Genomic DNA, 25667 nt, shown 5'->3' on the forward strand with positions numbered 1-25667 from the left:
TTGTAGGTTGGCACACTCTGCCTCTAATATAATGGGTGGTTGTTATACCCATGTTTATTGTTAGCACACTCTTGTTCATTCTTTTACTTTAAATTTAGTGCAGACGTGTCACTTACTAAATTATTATTGTTGATGTTCCATCTCACTTGTGTCCTGGGTTTAAATGCTGATGTGCAATTTCAATGTTTTACATCACTTTCCACGACATCCTTTCACTAATACTTTGACATTGTATTGGAGTCCTATTGATTCGGAGGGAAATGGTGTGGTGGGGGGGGTGCCTATGAACTAAGATAGCCTGCAGTTAAAACATGATGCAGCAGTATGTGAATTACATCATCTAAAATGCCACAAAAACCTAGGGCAAAGCGAGTTTACCCTTGCTTAAGGTGACCACAACTTTGAGACTGACTTAATGATTAGCACAGGCACGAATATTAGATATGTAATCCTATTGGTTTGAGAGGGGTTTCCCATCACCTAAAATGGCAACCTTCTTGAAACCTAATGACTCTGTAGCAAGGAAAAAGAACCCTGCAGTAACATTTAGGCTGTAGTCTTTGTCGCAGTTTCCTGTCTGACCTGTCTCCCTCCGCTCACCTGGTCATACCTGCTGGTCTATGAAAGGGCAGTGTTCGACTGACTGTGAGGGTTCCTTGGACGTTCAGCTCACACGGCTGCCATCTCCCAGAGTGTTTCCTCCTGCCTGCTTCACAGCTGTTCCCAGTCTTGCCTTCCCCATCTGATAAGGGTTCCGTATGGCTAGTGGGTGTCCTGTGGTTATTTACCCTCTTCCTAAATTGTGCTCCTATAGCTTGGCTCATTCCTGCATCCAGTCTGAGAGGTATTTGTGACAAAAGGGTTGTTGCAATGTCTTCAAAAGCAAATATGGTTATTTATGAAGTGGTTGTTGTGATCTCAATGGGGCATTGTGTTCTCTCTATGAAGCCCGCGGACTGTGCCATGCAGAGCTCCTCTCTCAAGTCAGATGAGTGCTTCAGTGTGAGAAGTAGCACACGTCCAGAGCCTGCCACCACCTGAAGTACTTTTTTCCATGCGAGAACAAGGGTCATGAATAGGTACCAGGTGGTGGTATACAGAGCTGTGACTTTAAAACTCTGATACCTATACCCGTAGGAGGAGGAGCAAAACCCAGTGCTGGTAAGGAGGAAGCCGTCTCAGTCAATCACTGTCCCACCCTCTAAGAACCATATCTAAGGGTGAAGCACGTCAGATCTCTAGAAGGGAGGACCCCATAGAGGCTGCGTGCCCAACCCTTCACGAAGAACATCTTTGGAGCCATGAGGTTGAGACCTCAAATCTGATTTAGTGGTAGGGATGTCTGTGTTATTAAAATAAATTTCTTTGTAAAAAAAAAACATCTGAGAAACGTCCAATATGATGGCCACCAAGTGTCCAGTAAAAAGCTTCACCTTATACTGGATATAATTTCCCAGTTTGTTACTTTCCCTTAACCTAGTGCACTCTGGGCGCTGTTGTTCTTGGTCAACTCAGGATTGAATCGACATTGTAATAGTCATGGTAACAGGGCTTCAAAAGTGGTAGGTTGTACATATTAGGTCTCAAGCAAATCACATGTCAGTCAGTCTTATGGGTCTCTGAAAAGTTAATGCTGCAGAGGTCTATTCCTCCAGAATGTTGTTCCAGATCTTTGTTCTTATATTTGTGATCCTTTTAGGAGCTGTGTTATGAAGATTTGTTTATTAATTGATAACAATTTTGTGCAGGCTTGTGAATGAAAATGAGGTCAAACAGTGGAAAGAACAGGCTGAAAAGATGAGAAAAGGTAAACCATAGATTTAATAGTGCTATTCTGGAGTTTTTCATATTTAGAGGGGTTTGTCTTTTGATGTCCATTAACCAAATTCATTTAATTTATAATGTTTCTCACATTATTGCATGCGTAGATCCCTTAGTCACTGGGTTGAAGGTAAAACAGTGCACTTGAGTAGTGTACAGGGATATTTGCTTTCATTGTTGATGCCTTGCCAACTATTGGTCAATAAGTGTTATCCAAAAAGGGATTTTAAAAGATTCGGTCAAAACAATAAATTGGTGTAGGAGTTAAGTGTAGTCCAAGAAAAGGACTTATTCGTAAACTCATTTTGAACTCAAATGTGAAATGTTCTATGAGAAGCGCACTGAGTATTTCTTCATATACTGACTTGTCAATAATAGGTATTCATAATATCTATATGCTCTTGAGTGGTACATGTTGACATATGGAAATTGGGATTTTTTTGTTTGTTGTTTTTTTTACTGTTGGGTCTCAACTCTTCTATAGGTGCTCAGACTATGGCCCGTTTACTAAGGAGTTAAAGAGAGTAGCCATCAGACATTTTTCTATGGCTCCAGTACAGCCCTTCCCCATCCTTTCTAGGTACACCACAGCAAAGATCTCCCAAACAATGACCTACACCTCCCTGAGGAGTACAATAGAGAACAACCTTCCAATAACGTTCCAAACTTTCAGCATCCCCCCAAGGACTGCTGTCTGTCTACCTTACATATCAAGAATTGATGCTGGGTTTTACATTTCAGGGTGAGGATTTCATTTGTGTAGGTTGTCAGTTAATCTGTACTTCTAATTTCTGCTCTAGTTTCCTCTAAATGGAGGTTATAGCCATGGGTGCTCGCACTCCTTTTGAAGGTGGATTTCATCCTTCTGCTCAGTACCATGTCTGTCGTCCTTTGAGGCCTGGCACCAAGGTATCTGTACCATACATTTTCTCTTTATACCAGAAACCATTATGATGGCTTTCTACCGCACTGAATGCCACTTTACCACAGCATTCATACTGGGAATATCTGATATGACTTGACATCTCCGGTTTGGTTAGTCAGGTCATCTTCAAAGAGTGTTGCAACACCAATTTTGGTGTATGGGGCACCCTCACAAGGTGAAGAACGACTGATGGAGTAAGTTGGAACACCATAACACAGTACCGTATGGCCATCCATGCTGGTGAAATACAGCAAAGATAATTAATCATTTAACATCATAAAGCTGCTTTATGCATCCTAAAGAGAAACTAAATATTCAATATTTGTGGAGATACTTTTGTAATGTTATGTTTCACTGCACCGTAGGATGTTATCCTAATCCCATTTGTGTGCAAACGCACCTCCTCCCCACTTAGAGCACCATGAGCTGCAACAAAAGTTTGACAAGAAAGAAAGAGAATGTGATGCCAAGACCCAGGAGAAGGAGGAGATGATGCAGACCCTCAATAAAATGAAAGAGAAGCTCGAAAAGGAGTCCACGGAGCACAAGCAGGTCAAGCAGCAGGTGGTAGATCTCACTGCACAAGTGGATGAGCTCAGTCGGGTAAGTGGTTTTGCAAAGTTTGCATTGCTTGGATTCTTCGAGTATGAATCACTCTCTATCACTAATGAATTTTTGAGTTGATTCCAGCATTTTTAGAGTTGTGACAAATGTTGGTTCTACTTAGCATGTCAAAAGTGGAGTCTGTTATAACACAATTGTCCTGAAATCTGGGTACACGGTCTCCTTTTCCTGAAACATTTTGCAAACGCAAGTTAAAGGACTCCATTGAGCCTCTCATTAACTCAGCTGTCAAATGCTGAGAAACCCCACTCCGTATTCCGTTTACATTCCTTTAAATAGGTACTATCTGAATTAGATCAGTGAGGACACCAGCACAGTATTTCAGAGAAACGCCAAAAAGTTCTAGAAGTCTTTCTCAATGAAGTAGGCCATAGTTGAGTTGATTTCCCTTTTCATACCAGAACAGTACAAATGGCCTGGAAAACCACTATACTTTGATCAACTCGTGGCTTATGCAGCAGTGGAGACCAAGTACCAATTTCAAATGCAAGTCCATAGAATTAGCCTCTGCAGGCCTCCGTCACCGTTTGGCAAATTTGACTAGCCTTTCCCCTTTTTTGTTGTTGCTCACTTTAACTTGGCCCCTCTTGCCACTGGTTTGTCCTTTGGCCCCAGTTGTATCCATACTTTGTGAATCCTTTTTGTTTGATGGAAAGGTTTCTCTGCTTTAAATGAGTACCTGTGCTCTTTTGCGGTGGTGTGTGGTAGGTATGGGTTTTCAAAGTTGCTTATTCCCAATTACTAGAGTGGTGCTGGCTTTGTTATCCAAGTATGGTTCCTCTTCATAGTTTGATGCCAGCCAAACCACATCTGCTGCCTCCATGCTTATAAATGCGTAGTAGAATTTGCTTTTACCTCAACTACATGCTTGCTACTGGCAACACTCTTTGATGTTTCTTACCTCTGAACCTTTTCACAAAAAGCCAATTCATTCCCTGTATTTTGCAATAAATTCCTTCACTAGCAAAGCAGCCTTTCATCTCCTAAGTTCAGGAAGGTATGGGAAAAATTGATTTTTGGTTGTACCCCTGAGCTTTACTTGTCTCGGTTTCCCCTACTGCAAAAAATGCCAAGGCCTTTCTGATGCAACAGTCAAACCATTCTCTCCCCTTGAATCTCTTTCCACAGATTGAGTATCGAATTCAACTTCAGTAGAGACACTAACTGTTCCATAGAAGATGGCTCGCTCCCCTTTTCACCACCTGCCAAACTCTCCCATTTCATGGGTGGCAGACTCTCCTTTTACATTTGAAAATTAATTAAAAATGAGACATAGAAACACAGAATTTAAATTGTGTATGTGTTCATACCATTATTGTGACTATTACAAATGTATGTAACTTGTTTGAAAGCAATGATAAAAGATAAAGGTTTACTACTCCATTGCAAGGAGATCGGTTGCAAACTTTTCAGAATCGGTCAGAAAAAAACACAATAAGCTCTAAATTGTAGTCTGAACTGGTTGATGTGAATGGCAGGCTCTTAGAAGTGATGATGGTTTTAATTTAGAAATTGATCTTGGCTAATTTGCATCTAATGATTTGAGTCTAATCTGAGGTAGCATTGTGGACAAATACACGATGGACTGAGTTGCGGTCTGAGTAATTACCGGTGGCTTAGATTAATTCAAGCATCCCACCCATTTCTTTTTTGTGTACTTTAATTTCAAACAAGGCACATATTGGAAGCTGGATTAACCAGATAACTCTATGAAAGGAATTGTTCACTTGTTATGCATTGCCTCTGTTATCTAGCAGGCATTCTGCCGCACATTTCACAAAACAGACCAGAAGACAGTATGCTTTGTAAGTAGCAGTTATTTTCCTTTCCTGAGATGCGTCCTTTCTAGGAAGATTTATGTTTTTAAATTTAGTTATTTCAATGTTGTTGCATGATGACAATGATCATTTGTTTGTTATTGTTTTTCAGAGAGCAAAATATGCACCAGTTCCTGGAGGGCCACCTCTACCACCTGGTGCACCAGGTGGGCCCTTACCATCAGGTGTTTCAGGCAGTCATTTACCTCTTGTTCCCCCACCGCCTGCACCTGGTGGGATGATTGCACCTCCACCACCACCACCTCCTCCGCCTGGTGGTCCACCTCCTCCCCCTGGTCCACCTCCATTGGGAGGATTTACTGCACCACCAGGGGCACCACTGGGCCCTGTCCTTAAAAAGAAAAATATACCACAGCCTACGAACCCTCTGAAGTCCTTTAACTGGTCAAAGTTGCCAGAGGTAAGGTTGTCTTGCAAGTTTTATATGCAAGGGATGTGCGTTCTAGATGACATGAACACTTATGTGTTCTAAAAAAAGAGATTATTTCTAAAGCTTGCTGTTACTGGCAAAAATACTGCAAAACTGTACCATTTACATTCTCACTCCTATAGTACTTTATGTGTTCGGATATATCACTAGGGCTTTGAAGAATAGGAATGACATTAATGACTGTAGAAAGAGTCATGGCTATATATCCGTATTGGTTAAAAAGAAGAAATTAATAATTCCAACTTTGCATTAGTCTGTATAAAGTATTCAAACCAAGAAAAACAATGCATAGCAAACCCTCATTTTTCACTACCTTTGGTTCACAAGTTCTCTAGACTGCTAACCCCGCCCCCCCCCCCCCTTGAGAGGTATTAACTGAAGTCACCAATATAACATGTATATACCAAGAATATAAGTATATTTTTAAGATGAGCCTCTTGTCAGAAAGTGGGTCAATAATTTTTGGAGGGTTGACACCTATCAACTTAATAAACACAATCTGGTTTTGGCAAAACACAGTATTGAGTGAATATTTGCTTAACATGTTCAGCTAGGGTACAAACATCAGGCAGTCCACGGAGAAGCGCATGTTTAGATCAAGCAATACTAACAATTGCAAAGTCAAGATTACAACAAATTAAAATTCCCCAGCTAATTTAGAAACATAGAAAGCATCTTAATGAAGAAAAAGACATTAAGATCAAATTTGGATTTGGGAAACCTGAGGATATGAACTTTAATAGTTTGAAGTCGAAAAGCATCTAGAAAATAATAAACTCCTTTGAAAAGTAACTTAGTGTGGTTGACTAGGACATAGCCTCAATTTCAGGCCGACTGTTGCTGAGCAAAAGTTAGTTATACCGGTCAGTTCCTCCAAGTCAAATTTTTTGCCTTTGGACTTAGTCTCTGAAGTAGGTTTGTGAGGGCCAAGGCTGTGGCTGACCAGCATCCATCGCAGTCAGGCATATCTTCAGAGAACTCCCACTGGTGGTGTTGGTTTTCAACCAAAATCTCTGTCTGATCTTGTGGCTGTTGAGTATACTTAATTTGTTGGGTAGATATGCCACCTCACCCTGCTCCAAGGTTTAACTGTTGGACTTGCGTTTTGGAATTTGAAATCCTCTCATTGTGCAAGGCTTAGCAGACAGGCAGTGCTCCATGCGGCCAGAAACCTTAACTGCAAGGTCCAGCCCAACCTGTTTTAGTGCGACAGAAAGCATAGTGGGACAGACCTGGGCTTCTTGCCTGCTTCAGTGCAACCTTCTTGGGCAAGCATCAGCACCTGGTCATAGTCCTCAAGAGATGGACAATGTCCCAAATTTCTCCAACTGCTGTGAAAGCTCCTTCTGTCAGTTCTGCATTCCTGTGGGCATCAGGACAAACTTCAAGTCACCCGGTCACTCTACAGTCAGTTCTCCTTCGAGGCCCTGTCCTTTGTTGTCAGCAGTGTCCATTTGTAGGCAGTAGTTATTCTCCTTTTTGAGTCCCTTAAGCAGGCCTACAGGAGGCTTGCCATTTAACCCTTGGAGAACAGTTCCTGTCCTTGTGTTCCAGCAAAAGTTAGGAGTCCTTGAGTTAGTCATCTTCTTAGAGTAGAATGTTCTTTTTAAGATTAATTCTTTCCAGGTCCAGGAATATTCTTTGCAGGTATTGGGTGAGCCGTCAGATGTATTCCCTCCACCAGCCAGTTATTGGAGAAATTCTGCCACCCAATTCTACCAATTTTCTTGCAGTCCTCACTTCCTTTTGCATTAGTTACTCTTTGCCTTGCTATTAAATTACCCAGGAGCTCCTGTTTCAGTATGGCAGAATACTTCTGCCTCCAGACTGGCCTGTCTTCAGTTCCTTAGGCATTCACTTATTTAGATGAGCTCTCCTCCCACCTGAAGGGTTCCAAACTGCCCCCCCCCCCCCAATAAGAGATAGTGCGATGGTGTCCTTTGTTCTGCTAACTGTTCCTGTCCACCCCTAGATGGATAATCGCTGCTAACTGGTCAGCAGTTAACACCCCAGTCCTTCCTGGGCTCAAAAGTAAGCCTCTGGCTTCTGAACCACGCTCATTAACTCTTCCAGCCAATAAAGTGACGAGTGGCAGAATTGGGTTTTAGCCATTTCTGGCTCAGGCAGTCTAAAGTATGTTTTTATAAAGTTACTGTTCTATTTAAGTTATCAAAAATCTCTTTGCAACATTAAATCAGATTTTGAGAAATAGGTAAAAAAAAGTTCATGGGTTTGCTAGCATTTTCCAGGTAGAAACGTAAAATTAAGTAGTTTAATCACACGTAGGCCTGCCCTTTGGAAAAAGTAGCTGGATCTACAAAGTGATATAGCTTTTAGGCCTCTGGTCACTGTTAGGGCACACTTTTTGCATATAGTGTACTACCTTTTTATATATTGGGAACCCTGCCTGGTGGTTTTCAAGGTACTTTTTGGGGTAACTTATTAATATATAAAATGGAGTTTCTTACATTTGAGAAGGCACTTTTTCTTGCCAGGTGCTACTGCTGTGCGTGTAAACTGCAGATCACAGTGCTTTTCATTGGAATCATATATTTGTCATGTGTAGTTTGTGTGAGTACACTTTGCAGGCCATATATAACATTTAACTCTGATGATAATATTTCATTTTCTGCGCCATTTATTATGGCTTTAAGGGAAACTTAAATACGCCAACTGGATGAAACCAGTCTTACCAGTTCCGTTTAAGGGCCAGAACAAATGCACTTAGCACTGAATGGCAGTGTCTCAGTACAGAGCCCTGATACCAGTGAAAATAGGGTCAAGAAAAAGGGGACAGGTTTGGGATGTCCTTGCAGGAAAGGTGAGTTTGCTTCTCTTTATTAGTTAGGTCTGAGAACTCTTAAATTAACAATTGTTCCATATTTTAGTTCATATCATAAAATATTTTGCTTATTATCACCTGAAACAGCATATATCATGTACCACACAGGGAATTATTGATTGAGTTTCTGGCCAAGCACCTGCCTTTTCTATGGATGGCATCACCAAAGAGAGAGTTTTCTTGTGTGTTTAGACTGAAAGCCGGGGGGTGTGAGTGTGAGCATTCTTCAATGTTAATAGTGAGGTATGAGCAATAGATAAGGAATATACATGCTGATTGCTAACATTTACATTCCACTTCTCAAAGTCGAAGATCAATTTTGTTTTAATAACATTTTATGAAAGAGGGTTACATCAGATTTAGTATCAGAATTCTTCACCAATTGCAGTATGCTCTTTACTCCAGTACACGTTTGTCATTGATTTTATTTGAGTCATTATTACTTTACTAATGTCACCCAATTACAGATACTCCAGCTTATTGTTTTCTTTATTCCTACAGGGCAAATTGGAAGGCACGTTGTGGACAGAAATTGATGACGCAAAAGTCTTTAAGATTTTAGATCTTGAAGATATCGAAAGGACATTCTCTGCTTACCAAAGACAGCAGGTAGGTTTCTGTCTTGTGCAATCCTTGTCATCTGAAAAATATAATAACCCATTTTGAGCCCATCCATTATTCTGGCTTACTAGTGAGGCACTTGTTACGTGCATACATAGAATGAGGTGTAAGGCAAATCCAGGTGTGTACCCATCATTGTTATATAAAAAAGTATTTACATTCTAATTGTACTTCTAATAAATTGAAACACACCTTGATGAGTACTCATTAAAATTATAGAAAACATTAATACAAACATCTACACTATCTTACATGGGCTTTTAGTTTTAAATACAATATGGCTGACATTTATCTGCATAGTTCATCATAGTTAAAGGAAAAATAAACTGGGCATTCTAAATTTGTGCCTTCTTTGTGAGTAGGTTAATATATTGCAGTAGACAACATTTAAAATACTACTCACCGTCTGTGTTAGACAGCTTAATGGGGACTGTTAATATTACCTGAATCTTAACCCTATATCAAAATATTCTACCAATTTTTTTTTTGTTGTGAACATTCATTACACAATAACACTTGTAATAAAAGAATAGTATAAAGCGACACTGTTTTAATGAGTGTGAATATTGAACACCTTTCTTTTTTACATGGTATCATTTATTGCCATTGCTGTTAGTTCCAAAGCTCTCTACTTAATGTGTGTTACTATTCCTTAACGTGTTGGTACTCATTTCATCAGCTGTAGAAGGAGGAAAAGCTGTGAACCACTATAAAATTACTAGCTTAAGCACATAACCCACTGAACAACTTTTTTCAGTCTAGGCACATGTACTGGTAAGGCTGCCAAGTGGGTAAACAATCTCGTTAATGGAATAAATGTATAATTTCTTTGTCACAGATTTTATTGATTATAAAATCCTCAGAGGGTTAGTGTTTGTGATAGGTAATATAATTTGCATTATAATTATTGTAGACCATCATAGACCCATTACCTGCTTTGAGTAATCCTGCTAACTTCTTGCCTACCCTGTAGATCGATAACTATCTCATAATTCAACCTTCTTAATCCAAATGTAAAGGTGTAGGGTATTACAAATCTAGGTGGAGAATTTAATCTCCCTCTGTTTATTGGCCTAAAAACTTTATTTCATGCACCCCTTGAAAGTCAGAAGATCTGAAGGAATGAGTGAAATCCCCATTGATCCAGCGACACCCCAGGCCTTTACTAGATCTTGTTTCCTGCAGTAATCAGCAGCTTGCAGATTTGAATCCCAGCAGGACCAGCTTTCTTAGCAGGACTAGCTTAGTATTTTACCCTTCCTTGGTGTACAAGATGAGTATTTTTTAACAACAGATATTTTTATAATTTGGCGGTGTGACTCATGGCACTATATTTATTTAGCATAAAGGGCACAAGTGAAGGTTGGCCAGTATTTCCATTGTTTCGAGAAAGGCGGCTGGTGTCCCCTTTATTCTGGTTCAGCCATTAGTGATGCCCTGTTCCCGCCACCACTTCTTAAGTCGTTTGTAATCATTGTTTATGGTCGCACTCTCTTTTAATGCAGCCTCACGGGATGTTTGATATCCCACATCCCCCTTACCAAACAGTACTCACTTTACCTTTGAGAAGAACTGAGGGTGAAAAGGAACCCCCTGGAGCTTTCAGTGGTTAGGCAAGATAGCTCACCAATTACTGAGTACTTCATTTAGGCGGCGCATATGTTCTAATTTGTTTGACTGAATCACTTTTTGAGTTAAACATTTAGCAGGAACCTACCGCAACATACTTATAAAAAACATTATGTGCCCCAGTATTGGAACTTTCATAGATTCCCATGCTTTTGTATCATTCCCCGTCGTCGGAATGGGAGTCTCTGTAACAAAAATACCATAGCAGTAGGTACAAAAGAGAAAGAAAAAGGCCTAGGCCTCATTCCCTTTTGTAGCATATCACCCTCTTTTTGTAAAAGAGACCAAACTTGGGCATCAGCCAATCAGAAGAGCCTCAGCCCATAGAACCCTCCTGAAGGAACCTCAGATTTTCTACTGCACGTTGTGCTTAGGGAGTCTCCATTGAGCTCTACTCATTTAATCTCTTTCAAAGGTTTTTTCTTCAAGTTTTCTCTTCAGGATCTAGAAAAGAATGGCTGACAAGGAAAAGAAGAAGGCCCTTTTCAAGCCATGTTCCACCTGTGGCAAGAAAAGGTTGTTTGTGCAGGATAAACATAAGGATTGTATCTATTGCCTCTATCAGGATCATAAGGCAGAGGAGTGCAAGATCTGCCGCACTTTTTCTACCAAGACCCTCCGGTATCGAGCTGGTAGACTTCTGACCTGGCTTCAGAAACAGAATGAGAGGAAACATGGAATTTCCAGTGACAGTGAGGATTCATCGTCAGCTGTTTCATCTAGAGGGTCAGTCAAGAGGGTAGGGGTTACCCTTCTCCTTCCGTAGAACGTCCTTCTAAGGCCTCAGAGTGTTTCTTGTATGACTTCAAGGAACCTTATCGGAAGACGACAAGGTCCATACCTATTGTGCAACATCTGTGGGAGTAAGGCATTAAGGCTATGAAAAACCCAGCGACGGTGGTCCCGGTTCTACCGCGTCTTGATAAGAAATACAAAGCACCTGACGATGGGCCTGCTGCCTTAACGGGTCATCCAAGACCGGACTCAGTTATCTCGCAAGCGGCGCAGAGGAAATCCCGCAACCTCTCTGCTCCCTTGACAACTCCTCCGGACAAGGAAGGACGGAGATTGGACAATGCTGGGAAGAGATTCTCGTCGATGGCGAGTCTTCTGGTGCGAGCTGCCAATGCCCTGGCAATATTGGGAAGATATGACCGCCAGCTTTGGTGTGATGTCGCTCCGTTGACGTAAATAATTAATTTACTCTCTTAATTTCTATGCAGGTAAGCATTTAATCAATAATAACTCAGATCGGAAAGAAAAAAACCAGAGTCCGTGGTGTTAGAGTTCTTAGGGGTTTTATTCCTTAAAAAGGAATGGTCATGACCAGGATATCGGATTCTGACCACCACAGGGGTGTCAGAAGGGATAGAGCGCTACATTTTATTGACAATACATAGCTTATATACTTAATTCATATCATAAGCAACAGTGCAAGAGGCGTAACAGCTGAGAGAAGACAAGATAACAGTATACACGTGGTACTAGTACGTAATCAAGAGGCGTGAACTGGAGGTGTGTGCTAGAAACGTCACTGATAGGTGTCACAGGTGGGTGGCACTAAGCAGAAATGTGGCAATGTCAGCAGAAATCGGAAGCTTGGATGCGCGTGCAGCTGCATGACGTGTGATTGGAGGGGTGCAGGGGACTTGACATTTACACTGACGGAAAGAGACAGAAGTCTGGCATGTCAGATCAACTTGTACTTCTATCATATCTGATATCTGATGTTTAGGAACCATATTATCTGGGCGGAAAGGCCTCTAGGGCAGAAGCTATTCTATGCTAACTGTGGATGCGTGTATAAGCGCCTAAGTGTCTGCATGAGAAGCGTGGGGGCACGGGGCCTTCCATGGAAGCATGGTAACAGAGGCTATGAATTACTTGAATTGGGCCGGGTCGGCCCTTTGGCTCTGCAGCTGGGGAGGATGTTTACTGAAGCTAGTAGGCAGGAATGCATTTCGAGGAGCGGAACATATAACTCGAAGGTTATAGTCAGTCTTGGCAGAAAGCAGGCTGAGCTGAGCGCGAGGGGCCGCGCTGGAAGTAAGTCAGAGTTCACGGGTACAGAGGTAGCCTGGGCAGAGGCTGTCAGAGTCAAAAGCCAGAAAAGAGGCTCGATGGCAGAAATTCAGGGCCTACTTTGCCAGAGCAGAAAAACATGTAAAGTACACTACAAAAAGACGGTGGCATAGCATACTTAGGAACGGACTATATAATCCATTCAGGGTGGATCTGAAAGAGGACAAGTTAACGTTGGACGCAAATGTATTTGCGTCTTCATAGCTGACACAGGAGGGAAGTTACATGTACTTTAAGCTGATACATGGAGTCGGTGGGGTACGCGCTAGGGAACATAACATGACCAAAAATTTATATTTCCTCATTCCCTCCTTGTTCCCTACGGACCCTTCATGATATATCGATCCTCATGAATCGATCAGTTTGTTCTTGTAACATCATTTGTTCTTCTTTCTTTCGTTTACGTTTTGAGAGAAAACTGGAATGTTCAATACAAGAGGTGGCACATAGTCCACAAATCGCTGGCCCACACTGCAGGCACAGGCAGCAACTGAATACTAGGACTAGGCCAATGCCTAGGAAGGATAGGATCTTCCATCCCCAAGCTGTTAACGTTGTCCAGAACCAACCGGACCAAGTCCAGGTGCCTGGATTCTGATGTATCTGATTTGCAATTTTATGGAGACGTGTGATAGCTTGATATACAGATGGTGCGTTTTGTGGTATGAAAACACAGCAACTTGACCCGATGACCTTACAAGCTCCACCTCTATCTGCCAAGATGACGTCAATAACAAGACGGTTCTGAAGGACAACAACCCGCATGGCGGACTGCTCTTCTGTTAAGTTACCTAAGGCGGAGGCAGTTTCATTCACTACTGCTTCAAGTGTTCTAGTTAATCTACGTATTAATTTACTATTCTGAACAGGTCCTAAAAAGAAGAAGAATCCTTTATTAAAATCAGTGTACTGTTCCCATGCCGTTTCTGTGTAGTCGACAAGTGGGATATCTCTTCTGGGTCTATTCTTTACTAGATTTGTATTTCTGTGGTAATCAGGGGGAGCTAGGAAAACAGGGGGCAGAAGGAATGCAATGTAACAGGTACCATCCCAATCTGGAGGTAGGCGTATGTATGCGGTATGACCACAAACAAAATAGGAATGACGGATAGCTTTAAAAGACGATTTACCATGATCACTGAATTCGATCACAGTAGTGCATTTACTATGACCTAAGTGTACTGAACCTTTCTTCCTGATACATAATTCGCCAGTGACTGGCAATACTGACATAATGGGTAGAACAGGCGCGTCTTCCGATTCAACAGTAAGAATCATGAGGCTAATTGTATAATTACCTAATCCATATACTTCATTTTCTAGATCAGTTCCTATTCTAGTGGGGAGTCCCTCCTTATCAGGGTAACAGACGTCGAGCAGGACTAAGTTCAGGTTTCCCCAAACCCAGCCCCCATCGAAAACAGCAATATCAGGATCTAAGGAATTAATTATTTTAAACCATGCTCCGCAAGAGCCATTGTGAGTGAATGGGTACGGAAAGAGGGGCAGAGCTCCCTTGTAATTCTGGTAGGGAGGGAGTCGGCCACATATCCAGCAATCTGTATCATTGTTAGTTTGATGAGAATGGTGTAGCATACTAATAAATGTGTTGTTGCGCAGCGCAAGTCTGTAGGAAAGTTCGTGTGGAGGTAACTCACTAAAAGTGTGTTCAGCAGATATATTGTAAACAGATTGTTCACGCTTGAAAATAGGGTAGTAGATAGGTAAAAGGATGCTAGCAACAATAATTAAAATACTCAGAATAAACATGATTAATAGTGTCACTATACAGTGACTACGAAGTGATTTACAGTATGTACGTTTCTTGGCTTCTCTCTCTCTCTCTCTATCTCGATCTAGGGGATACATGTCAGAAACTATTTAACCGATTCACCTAGGGGAGGACTTAAACAATTAAACTGTCTGACTTGCTAGATCGGAGTTTCATACGATACTCCTCTTGGGGAGTTTTTTCTCGTTCAGATTCTGTAAAGTCTTTTGGCTCGACACAGTCTTTGGTGGGGGTGGACGAGTCTCGATCAGGTTTCAGTCCAAAAAATTTTTTCACATGACTCGTGTGAACCCACCCCTTTCTCCCTTCGATCTTCACGGCGGTCCTCGTGGTGAGAAGAACGGTCTTCGGCGATTTCCAGCGGGGCTCCAATGGACTCTTTCTATCAAAATTGCGCACTAATACGATGTCCCCAGGACGGACGTCATGTGGCTTTACATCAGTGTTGTCAGGGAAGGCTGCGGCAACCTGTGAACGACATGATTGGAGTGCAGACATCAAGGAGGCAAGGTAATCTGTCAACATGTTACAATCAACATCAGTAATCTTTTTCGGAATGGGCGTCCCCCACATATTCGGTGGTCTGCCAAAGACCACCTCGTACGGGGATAGCCCTGATCTCGAATGGGCAACCATTCTCATGTAGAATAGTGCCACTGGCAGGGCGACTATCCAGTCGACCCCTTTCTCCTGACATATTTTTGCAAGGCGTATCTTTAGTGTCTGGTTATGCCTTTCTACCAGGCCTGCGGCTTCAGGATGTCGGACACAATGGAATTTCCACTGGTATCCCAGTAATAAAGAAACTTCTTTCATTAATGCAGATGAGAATGGCTGACCGTTATCTGAGTACACGACACGAGGCAAGCCGTATCGTGGGAAGAATTCACGAACCAGCTGTTTGGCAGTGGTCGGAGCAGTGTAATCTGGGACTGGGTATGCTTCGGTCCAGCGGGACAGAGCACAGACAACTACGAGAACATATTTAAATCCTCGACAACGGTCCATCTGGATATAATCCATCTGGAGGACTTCAAAAGGGTGATCGGGAGGATGAAATCCACCTTGCTCTACAGGGACGCTTTTACCTGGATTGAACTGACAACAGATCATGCAAGTACGCACTTTCTGTTTCGCTGCTGCTCGTAAGTGTTTATTGTTCCAAAGATTTTGTAAACTGTCTAACATCGCTTTCTCTCCTAGGTGTGCTGGGCTATGTGCTGTATTTATCATGACTTGAACCATAGAGTCAGGGAGAAACCATGTAGATTTTCCCTTCGTCACCCAACCTTGATCTGTTTGGATCCCTCCTTGTTCAATCCATTTCTGTATTTCTTCTGGAGTAGCATGTGTCTGAATGTCGATAACATCTAGTGTGGGATCCCTGACTGTCATACAGTGTGTCGGTCCTGTTGTCTTTGTTATATCAGTTGTCTGAGTGTGAGTCAGTGCTGTATGTTTTGCTGTCTGGTCTGCCAGGTCGTTACCCTGGGAAACAGAATCTGTGACTTTAGTATGTGCTTTACACTTCATGACGGATATGCCTGAAGGCAGATGTATTGCTTCTAACAGTGCTTGAATGAGGGGGCCATGTTGGATCTTGGCACCATGAGAGGTCAGGAAACCTCGTTCTTGCCATAACATGCCGAAGTCGTGTACAACTCCGAACGCATAACGGGAATCAGTGTATATGTTGACATTTCTGTTCTTGGCTAGAATACAGGCTCGGGTCAGAGCGATGAGCTCTGCCGCTTGAGCAGACAGTGTATCAATACGATGTGTTTCTTTAACTTCAGTTTCAGTGGTCACGGCATACGCGGCCACTAATTCTCCTGTACTTGTTCTCATACATGAACCATCCACATAGTGTCAGGTCAGGATTTGTCAATGGAACATCTGTTAAGTCTCGTCGGGGCTTTGTTACTGCATTAATGATCTCTATGCAATCATGCGGGGCTGGATCTGTCATAATGGTAGGTAAAAGTGTTGCTGGGTTCAGGATGCTGCAGCGTCTGATTTCTATGTGTGGCTGGAATAGTGTTAATTCGTAACCGGTCAGTCGTGCTATGGTCAAGTGCTGAGTTTGGGTTCTGTTTAAAAGAACCTCTACAGAGTGTGGAACTTGTACTGTTAACTGATGTCCTAAAACAATTGAATCGCTTTGTCTTATTGCTAACGCTGTTGCTGCTACTGACTTTAAACATGCAGGGAGTGCCTGTGCTACGGAATCCAATGTACTTGAAAAATAAGCGCAAGGCTTATGTGAACCTGCCTGATCTTGAGTGAGGACAGACAATGCTGTCCCGTCACGTTCTGTAACAAAAAGTGTAAACGGTTTGTTGTAACATGGTGTCGCTAAAACTGGTGCTTGGCATAATGCTTTCTTTAATTCCTCAAAGGCTTGTGTGTGTTCCTGAGTCCAAGGGAGGGCAATCGAAGTTGCTGCCTCCTGCGTCGTTAACTGGATGAGTGGTTTAGCTAGAAATGCATATTGAGGAATCCATTGTCTGCAGTACGAGGTGAGGCCTATAAAGGCCCGCACTTCCTTTTGTGTCTGGGGTCGTGGCATGTTTACAATTAACTGAATGCGATCGGGAGTGAGCTGTCTCCCCACTTTGGACAGCAAGTGACCCAAGTATACAACTTGCTGAACACAGAATTGTAGCTTCGAAGGAGACACCTTGTGTCCCTTGTCGGCCAGGAAATGTAAAACTGTCAGTGATGCTTGTTCACATTCGGGTTCACTTCGTGCGGTGATCAGTAGATCATCGACGTATTGCAGTAAAGCGGTGTTAGCTGGCATTTGAATACAATCTAGTTGTCTTTTCAGTGCTTGACTATAGATGCTGGGGCTTTCTGTGAATCCTTGAGGTGCGCGGGAAAATTTGAAACTTCGTCCATTTAAACTGAATCCGAAGAGATATTGGCTCTCCGGATCAATAGGTACACTGAAGAAAGCGTTCTTGAGATCAATTACAGTAAAGAACGTTGCTTCTGAATCAATAGCAGTCAATAGGGAAGAGATATCGGGGACCACAGGGTACTGTGGTACAATACATTTATTCAGTTCTCGAAGATCAATCACCAGCCGATATACTGGCGGTGCATTGGGGTCTGTACGTTTAAGAATTGGAATGATGGGTGAATTACAGATATTGGAGTCGGTCTCTACGACCACTCCCTGGGCAATGAGCTCTTCAATGATTTTCAGTAAAGCCACTACAGCATCGGGTGGTAACTTGTATTGTCTGATTCTGGGTAGAACAACTCCTGTCTTGAGTGTAACACGGTATGGAGTGATATGCATACAACCTACGTCAGCTGGGCCTTTTGCCCATAGGTGATCTGGTACATTTTTCAATCTGACATCAAATTCTCGTAAAACATAATGACCCTTGAAATCCCGTAGAAAGAGTCTAACTCCCTCCGGGGAACAGCATATTATAGCTCCTAGAGCCTTCAGAGTTTTAATTCCTAGCAAGTTTTCTGGGCATGAGTTCGTAAGTAACAAATCTGTAACTCGTGACAATGGACCCACAGCCAAGGGTACTGGTTCCGATACTTCATTTACAATAGGCTGTCCTGAAAAACCAAGGGAAACATTCTGTGAGCCTGAGAGGGGTGCCCCTGGGACTTCATTATGACTGATTGTGGTGCGGCTTGCCCCTGTGTCAATTAAAAACTTTCTGTCTTTTCCCAATACGTGACTGTGTACATAAGGACCTTCTTGATCTACAGGAATTTCAATAAGAGGCAAACCACCTTCCCTCTCTAGGCTGTTTCATGTATATCGGGGGTAATCTGGATATGCAGATTGGGCATACTGGTACATCTGTTGTGAAACTTGCTGAGTCGCGGCAATGGGCTGTTGTCCTGCTACTGTCTGTGCTGTATGGGATGGAGCATGCATAGGCTGTGTATTCTGCATTGGCTGTACATTTTGTGAGGTCTGTTGCTGGACCTGGTCTTGTCTAGGCGGATGCGGTCTTTCTTTAGTTTTACCTGTTGCTATGTTATGTTTCAGGACTGGGCATTCATGTACGTAATGACCTGGCTGTTTACAATAATTACATGTCCCCTTAACGGGAGCTGTAGTGTGACTTGTCTGGGCCCCACCTTTTCTCTGGCCGTCGGCTGGGACCGTCTGAGCTACTAACATTTTCATCTTGGTGTCTTTCATACGTTTCTGTTCCTGATCTTGTTCTTCTCTAATTCTGTTCTGATGATATTGTAACATTTGTAACATCTGGGATGGCGTATTTGCCTGCCAAGTACTTTCAACTTTGTACACTCTGTTTTTAACTAATGGTAGGGAGTTCTCGACTAGTTTTGATACAAAAAGGTGTGGATATGACTCGCTGCTTGGTTGTAGGCCACTATTTATAATGAAACATTTCTCAAATCTGGAATAGAAGTCACTAGTATCTTCATCATGTTTCTGTTTACAGGACGAGATGGCGTCCCAATCTTCCTTTCTAGTTGTCAATAATCTTGGCAGAACCTGTACTATTAATCCGGGTAATGCTTTAGTCTTGTCCCCAAGGCCTACCCCTGGGACCCGTTTGCTTTCTTCGTCTTCTATTTCTGCCCATGCAATCTTTGTGTCCCCCACCTCCCATTCTTTTTCCTTTAATTTCTCGTAAATGCCCGTGGGCAACAGCACCTTCAACATTTTCATGATATCATCATACGTGTAATCCCCCATTAGTAGCATGTCTTTAAGCTCTCTGTGAAAACCTGCAGGGTCTTTATCATGACACGGAACTAGTTTCTTCATTTCTAACAGTTCTAACTTAGTCAGTGGCGTGTGCACATATACACGTTTCAAGGTGTGATCCGTACCCATAACTGGGTGTACTTCTCGTAAGGGGTTCTGACTTTCAATGCCACTCCCGCATTGCATGTGGTACGTCTTCCTTTCTGGAGGTGGGGCGGGAACATATTCAGAGCTTATGAAGGTGTTATATTTATGTCGTTGTTCTAGAATTATTTGTATTAACTTGGTACTGAAACCTCTCCATCTATCCATGAGTAGTGCTTCTAATGTTTCGTGTAAGGGACCTGGATCGGAATGTTGATTTCTGTATTTCGTGAGGAGGTGCTGAATCATGTATACACCTGCTAATTTCTGTTCGTCTGGGGAAAGGTTTAGAAACGTCTGTGCTAAGGTATCATCATTATATATGTCTGGATTTTCGGCCCATAAGATGGCTGACCGGGCTAGTTCTTGTTCATCCATCGAATTGAGTACATGGTACCCCATTCTTTCTCGTAGTCTTTTATCAGTCTCCTGGAACTGATGTTCAGAAGAATTTGGATTTGTTAAAGTAGAGAGAAAAACTCTCTTGTTTTCCGGACGGATGCCCTTCCTAAGGTAAGCTCCCTTACCTACATACGCTATAGTATCTGTAGTTCTTTCTGGTTCTTCAAGTTCTTCTTCCTCCTCGGAGGAAGCTTTGTCTTTCCCTTTCTGGTGTACCGTTATTACTGCTTTTCTAATTTTCTTATACATACTGGCTATGCAAGTCCCCTTGTCATGTTTTCCTTCGGCTATATTTTGACCCCACTTGTTCAGTGCATCTAATTCACTTTGATCTGTCCCAGGCCTGTCTCGTTCTCTTATTAGATAATTTATGAAAAATCGTAGTATCTGTGCTTGAATGTCAACCTTCTGTTTCTCCATGGCATCCTTGATACTGTCAGGGTCTTTCCCTGTCTGAACAAATTCATATATTCTATCTAGACGGTCCTTCATTCCTACATAGCATAGCAAGATATCAGTAGCAGATCTCAACCGTAGTGATGCCAATATCATTAGATCGTCTTTACCGGGTACTGGATCATATCTACAAACGGAAATATTTTCTCTGAGTGCGTCAAGATGAGGAGACTTGAACGTGAGAGGACTCTGCGTATCCCTGATATTGAATCTGCGTGTTAATGGCGGGGTCCGAAGACCCGCGGTCGCACCTCCTGAAGCGGATGCTTGGGCATTATCTCCCTGCGGAGTCTGGATCTGAACTTGAATTTGTCGTTTAGTAGGATCAGGTAGACCTTGCTTCGGTAGGTCAATTTTGGGTGCGGGAAGTGGCGGAGCTGGCGGAGCGGGGGAGGTCTGTCGCGGTACCGGCGGAACATGATCTGGGGGCGGAGTGCCACCCCCTTCCCTGTCAGGAGGCAGGGCACGAACAGGCAAATTGGTGTAAGCTGGTGCTACATCCTCTAGATAAGAATTTAGGAATATGTCTTTAGTAGTCTTATGCATTACTTTAGTTGGAACTAATGGTGGCGGTAGGTTTTTCGGTATTTCTGATAGGGCTTCAGATGTGCCCTCAGCCGCGAGATACATACCGTTTACGAGATTGTTTCGGGCACGGTCTATTTGTTCTGTTTTTACTCGGATCCCTTCAATAACTAATTCGTTTTCTTGGGCTTTTTCTGATTCTTTAAGTCTGTCTTCTCTACGGAGTGCTTTCTCAGCACGCTTATGGGATTCTTTACGCCAAAATTCTATGGCGTCTTTCTGAGATTGTCTAGCTTTCTTTTTCCATAATGCTTCTTCTACCTTCATGATGCACTCGGCATCCCATGTTCCGGTAGTGGGCCATCTGTGTCTTTCGTCTAGATGCTTGGTATAATCGGCCCATAAGTCTAGATACAATATGGCATCTATGCCATGTTTATGGTACATAAAGTTACCTGGAGTGTCCCTAGGGGGAATAGGAATTTCTTCCTCCAGTATCCCTTTCCTAGTCCCTATCTGCTTTAACTTGTTGAAAAACGGCATCTTGTTTACTTATTACTGAATACTCAATCCTTACTCCATAATACTGGTTACAGCTAGTTTATACAAGAAACACAATAATACACATTTAAACGGTCACATTCATACCACGACATTAATCACACAAGAAAACATTTGAGACATAGATGACTACCCTCTATACTGGATGTACTGCTCAACAGTACAGATACACTGGTGTAACAGTGCAGAAATTCAGAATTCAGAATACTAGCTATACTGCTAAACAGTACAGATACACTGCCTAAAAACAGTGCAGACCGGACTTGTGTACCCAAACCCGTCTAGATACGTCCCAGCAATGGTACTCACCGAGAAGCACGGAAACAGAAGGCCTCGGAAAACTCGACTGGACTCGACTCGGTACTTCGGAAAACTTCGGAAAACTTCGAAAACCTGGTGGGCCTCTTGACACCTCGGACCTTGCTTCTTTCGGCTAGGCTCTGGTCGGGATCCTCCGCACTCCTCACCGCCTCGTCTGGGCACTGATCGCAGTCTTCGTCACCTCCGTGGGTCAGAGGGAGATGCAGGAAATCCTGCCGGTACGCGTAGGTTCCGTCTAACTGATGGCAGGGGACAGAGCTTGCAATGCGCCAACCGGTGCGTGAGGTGGGGGAGGGGTCCCTGTTCGGGCGCCAAAATGACGTAAATAATTAATTTACTCTCTTAATTTCTATGCAGGTAAGCATTTAATCAATAATAACTCAGATCGGAAAGAAAAAAACCAGAGTCTGTGGTGTTAGAGTTCTTAGGGGTTTTATTCCTTAAAAAGGAATGGTCATGACCAGGATATCGGATTCTGACCACCACAGGGGTGTCAGAAGGGATAGAGCGCTACATTTTATTGACAATACATAGCTTATATACTTAATTCATATCATAAGCAACAGTGCAAGAGGCGTAACAGCTGAGAGAAGACAAGATAACAGTATACACGTGGTACTAGTACGTAATCAAGAGGCGTGAACTGGAGGTGTGTGCTAGAAACGTCACTGATAGGTGTCACAGGTGGGTGGCACTAAGCAGAAATGTGGCAATGTCAGCAGAAATCGGAAGCTTGGATGCGCGTGCAGCTGCATGACGTGTGATTGGAGGGGTGCAGGGGACTTGACATTTACACTGACGGAAAGAGACAGAAGTCTGGCATGTCAGATCAACTTGTACTTCTATCATATCTGATATCTGATGTTTAGGAACCATATTATCTGGGCGGAAAGGCCTCTAGGGCAGAAGCTATTCTATGCTAACTGTGGATGCGTGTATAAGCGCCTAAGTGTCTGCATGAGAAGCGTGGGGGCACGGGGCCTTCCATGGAAGCATGGTAACAGAGGCTATGAATTACTTGAATTGGGACGGGTCGGCCCTTTGGCTCTGCAGCTGGGGAGGATGTTTACTGAAGCTAGTAGGCAGGAATGCATTTCGAGGAGCGGAACAGATAACTCGAAGGTTATAGTCAGTCTTGGCAGAAAGCAGGCTGAGCTGAGCGCGAGGGGCCGCGCTGGAAGTAAGTCAGAGTTCACGGGTACAGAGGTAGCCTGGGCAGAGGCTGTCAGAGTCAAAAGCCAGAAAAGAGGCTCGATGGCAGAAATTCAGGGCCTACTTTGCCAGAGCAGAAAAACATGTAAAGTACACTACAAAAAGACGGTGGCATAGCATACTTAGGAACGGACTATATAATCCATTCAGGGTGGATCTGAAAGAGGACAAGTTAACGTTGGACGCAAATGTATTTGCGTCTTCATAGCTGACACAGGAGGGAAGTTACATGTACTTTAAGCTGATACATGGAGTCGGTGGGGTACGCGCTAGGGAACATAACATGACCAAAAATTTATATTTCCTCACCGTTCCTGGATCAGCTTCCTCCAGAATCGTTATCAGAGGCAAAAAAGATCTTTCAAGAGGGGGAGGCGACCTCGATGGAGATCATTGACTGCGCCATGGACATTGCCACTACGGCGTTTCGTTCGTTGGCTGGGGCTGCTGTCCTCCGTCTCCAAGGGTGGCTGAAGGCGACCTCGTTTCGACCTGAGATACAGAATAAGGTCCTAGATCTTCCCTTTGATGGGGAAGCACTATTCGGAAAGCTAATTGACGACACTCTCCAAGACATCAAAAAGAACACGGAGACCGCCAGATCTATGGGTACGCTTCAGTACCGCAAAACTCCTTTTAAAGGATCCAGAGGCAGAGGTACGAACTACAGGGGATCGTATCAGCAACAACGATATTCATCCTACGCCTCAGGATCCCAACAATACAGCCAGCCTTATCAACAAAGGCAGGGCCAATCCTCCAATTACTCCAGGCCTTACAACAAGGGGAAACCGGCTCAGCGGGGACGAGATACGTCCAAGCGGCAAAAGCGGCCTCCTGGCTCTTCCTACTGTTCCCTCCTCCAAGAAGTCATCAGTTGGAGGCAGGGTAACCAAATACCTTCGGAATTGGTCCAAGATAACATCGGACCGTTGGGTGCTCAACATCATTCGGAAAGGCCATACCTTGGAATTTATGCAAATCCCACCACCCAAGCCCCCTGCAGCCATTCCATCGAAACACCTGCGTCTTCTGCAGCTCAAAGTTCATTAGATGCTCCAGAAGGGTGCTACAGAGCCGGTTCCCTCCGACCAAAGAGGACAAGGGTTCTATTCCTGGTTCTTCCTGGTAAAGAAGACGCTGGAGAAATGGCGCCCCATTTTAGATCTCAGGGAGCTCAACACTTATCTCATCTCCCTGTCTTTCCGGATGGTCTCTCTACATGACATCTTACGGCCCATCAATCCGGGGGATTTCATGGCCACGCTCGATCTCGAGGATGCGTACTTTCATGTACCGATTCACCCAGCACACAGAAGGTTTCTACGATTCACAGTAGCCAATATTCTCCAGTATTAGGGGTGTCTCATAGATTCACATGCCTGAATCATTCCCCGTCGTCGGAGTAGGAGTCTCACGGTATATAAAAAAGCAATAAAATGCCATAAAATATATAGCATATTACAGAAATACCAAACCAGGAAGTAAGTAGCCCCAGCTACAGTAGAAAAAACTTCCACTTTCGTGACTATCTAGGTCATTATGTGTTAGTCCAAATCTCAGCCAATCAGGCGACAGCACCCACCAGAATGTTCTCCCCAGAGGCTCAGGCTCTCAGATTTTCTACCGCACGTTGTGTGAAGGGAGTCTCCCTGAGCTCTGCTCAGTTTTTTCTTCTATATCTCTAAAATTCTTCAACTTTCCCAGATGTCTTCATCTAAATCCCTGTTTAGAGCCTGTGACTCTTGTGGGAAGCCAAGACTTTTCAAGGAGGACCCCCACAAGAAGTGTTTGTATTGTCTTTATCCGGATCATGTGGTGAAGGAGTGCAGGATCTGCCGGACTTTCCCCCCCAAGACCATCAAGGACAGAGAAGGGCGCCTTCTATTGTGGCTCAATAGACTAAGGAACAAGGATGACCCTATCTCTGAGGTAGGAAGTTTGGGTTCCGGCTCTTCATTTCTATCAACTAAGAGGAAGGCTGAAACTGATGTTTCATCTCTGAGGGCGAAGGGGGTTAAGAAGTCTAAATCTTCCCTGGATGCTCCTGGGCCTAGTTCTTCAAGTAAAGTTATCCCACTTTCCAAAGGGGATTCTACGCCCTCTAAGAAGTCTGGTACTAAGGCAGTGCCTAAGCAATCTTCTAAATCTGTGCCTCCTCAGTTGCCATTATTGACAATTTCAACGTCAAGGAAGGACTGTGTTTCTTCTCATGTGGCCACTTCTACCACCTGCACTGTGACTTTCTCCTCACCGAAGCCTACACTTGTCATGTCTTCAGCTTCGTCGCCCACACTGGTTCATGTCCAGATTAGGCCTATCTCGTCGTCGACAGTTGCCCCGACGACGATGGCCAAGGTGCCGCCGGCGATTTTGTCCTCTTCATCTAAGAAATTGCCATCGTCGACGAAAACAAAACCACCGTCGACGGCCTCGGCGACGACACTCCAGTCGACGGCCTCGACGACGACACCACCGTCGACGACCTCGTCGACGAAAAGATCATCGTCGACAGCAAAGCCACCTTCGACGACGTCACTACCGTCGACGGCCTCAACGACGAAACCACCGTCGACGGCCTCGACGACGAAGATACCGTCGACGGCCTCGACGACGAAGCTACCGTCGACGGCCTCGACGACGAAGCCACCGTCGACGGCCTCGACGACGACACTACCGTCGACGGCCTCGACGACGACATCACTGTCGACGGCCTCGACGACGA

The 25667-nt window shown here is 43.6% G+C and overlaps 1 protein-coding gene across 4 annotated transcripts in view; it reads left to right on the top strand.

Annotated features, from left to right (window-relative positions):
* Nucleotides 1-25667, top strand: part of DAAM1 (dishevelled associated activator of morphogenesis 1) — a 679460-nt gene that overhangs the window by 505433 nt on the left and 148360 nt on the right. For all 4 annotated transcript variants that reach the window (XM_086938202.1, XM_086938204.1, XM_086938201.1 and 1 more), the window contains 4 exons: nucleotides 1749-1807; nucleotides 3162-3349; nucleotides 5300-5608; nucleotides 8982-9089. In XM_086938202.1, coding sequence (XP_086794328.1) covers nucleotides 1749-1807; nucleotides 3162-3349; nucleotides 5300-5608; nucleotides 8982-9089 — 664 coding nt within the window. The remainder of the gene's footprint in view (nucleotides 1-1748; nucleotides 1808-3161; nucleotides 3350-5299; nucleotides 5609-8981; nucleotides 9090-25667) is intronic.

Source organism: Lissotriton vulgaris, chromosome 9 (genome assembly GCF_964263255.1).
Source record: "Lissotriton vulgaris chromosome 9, aLisVul1.2, whole genome shotgun sequence".
NCBI classification, from domain to species: domain Eukaryota; kingdom Metazoa; phylum Chordata; class Amphibia; order Caudata; family Salamandridae; genus Lissotriton; species Lissotriton vulgaris.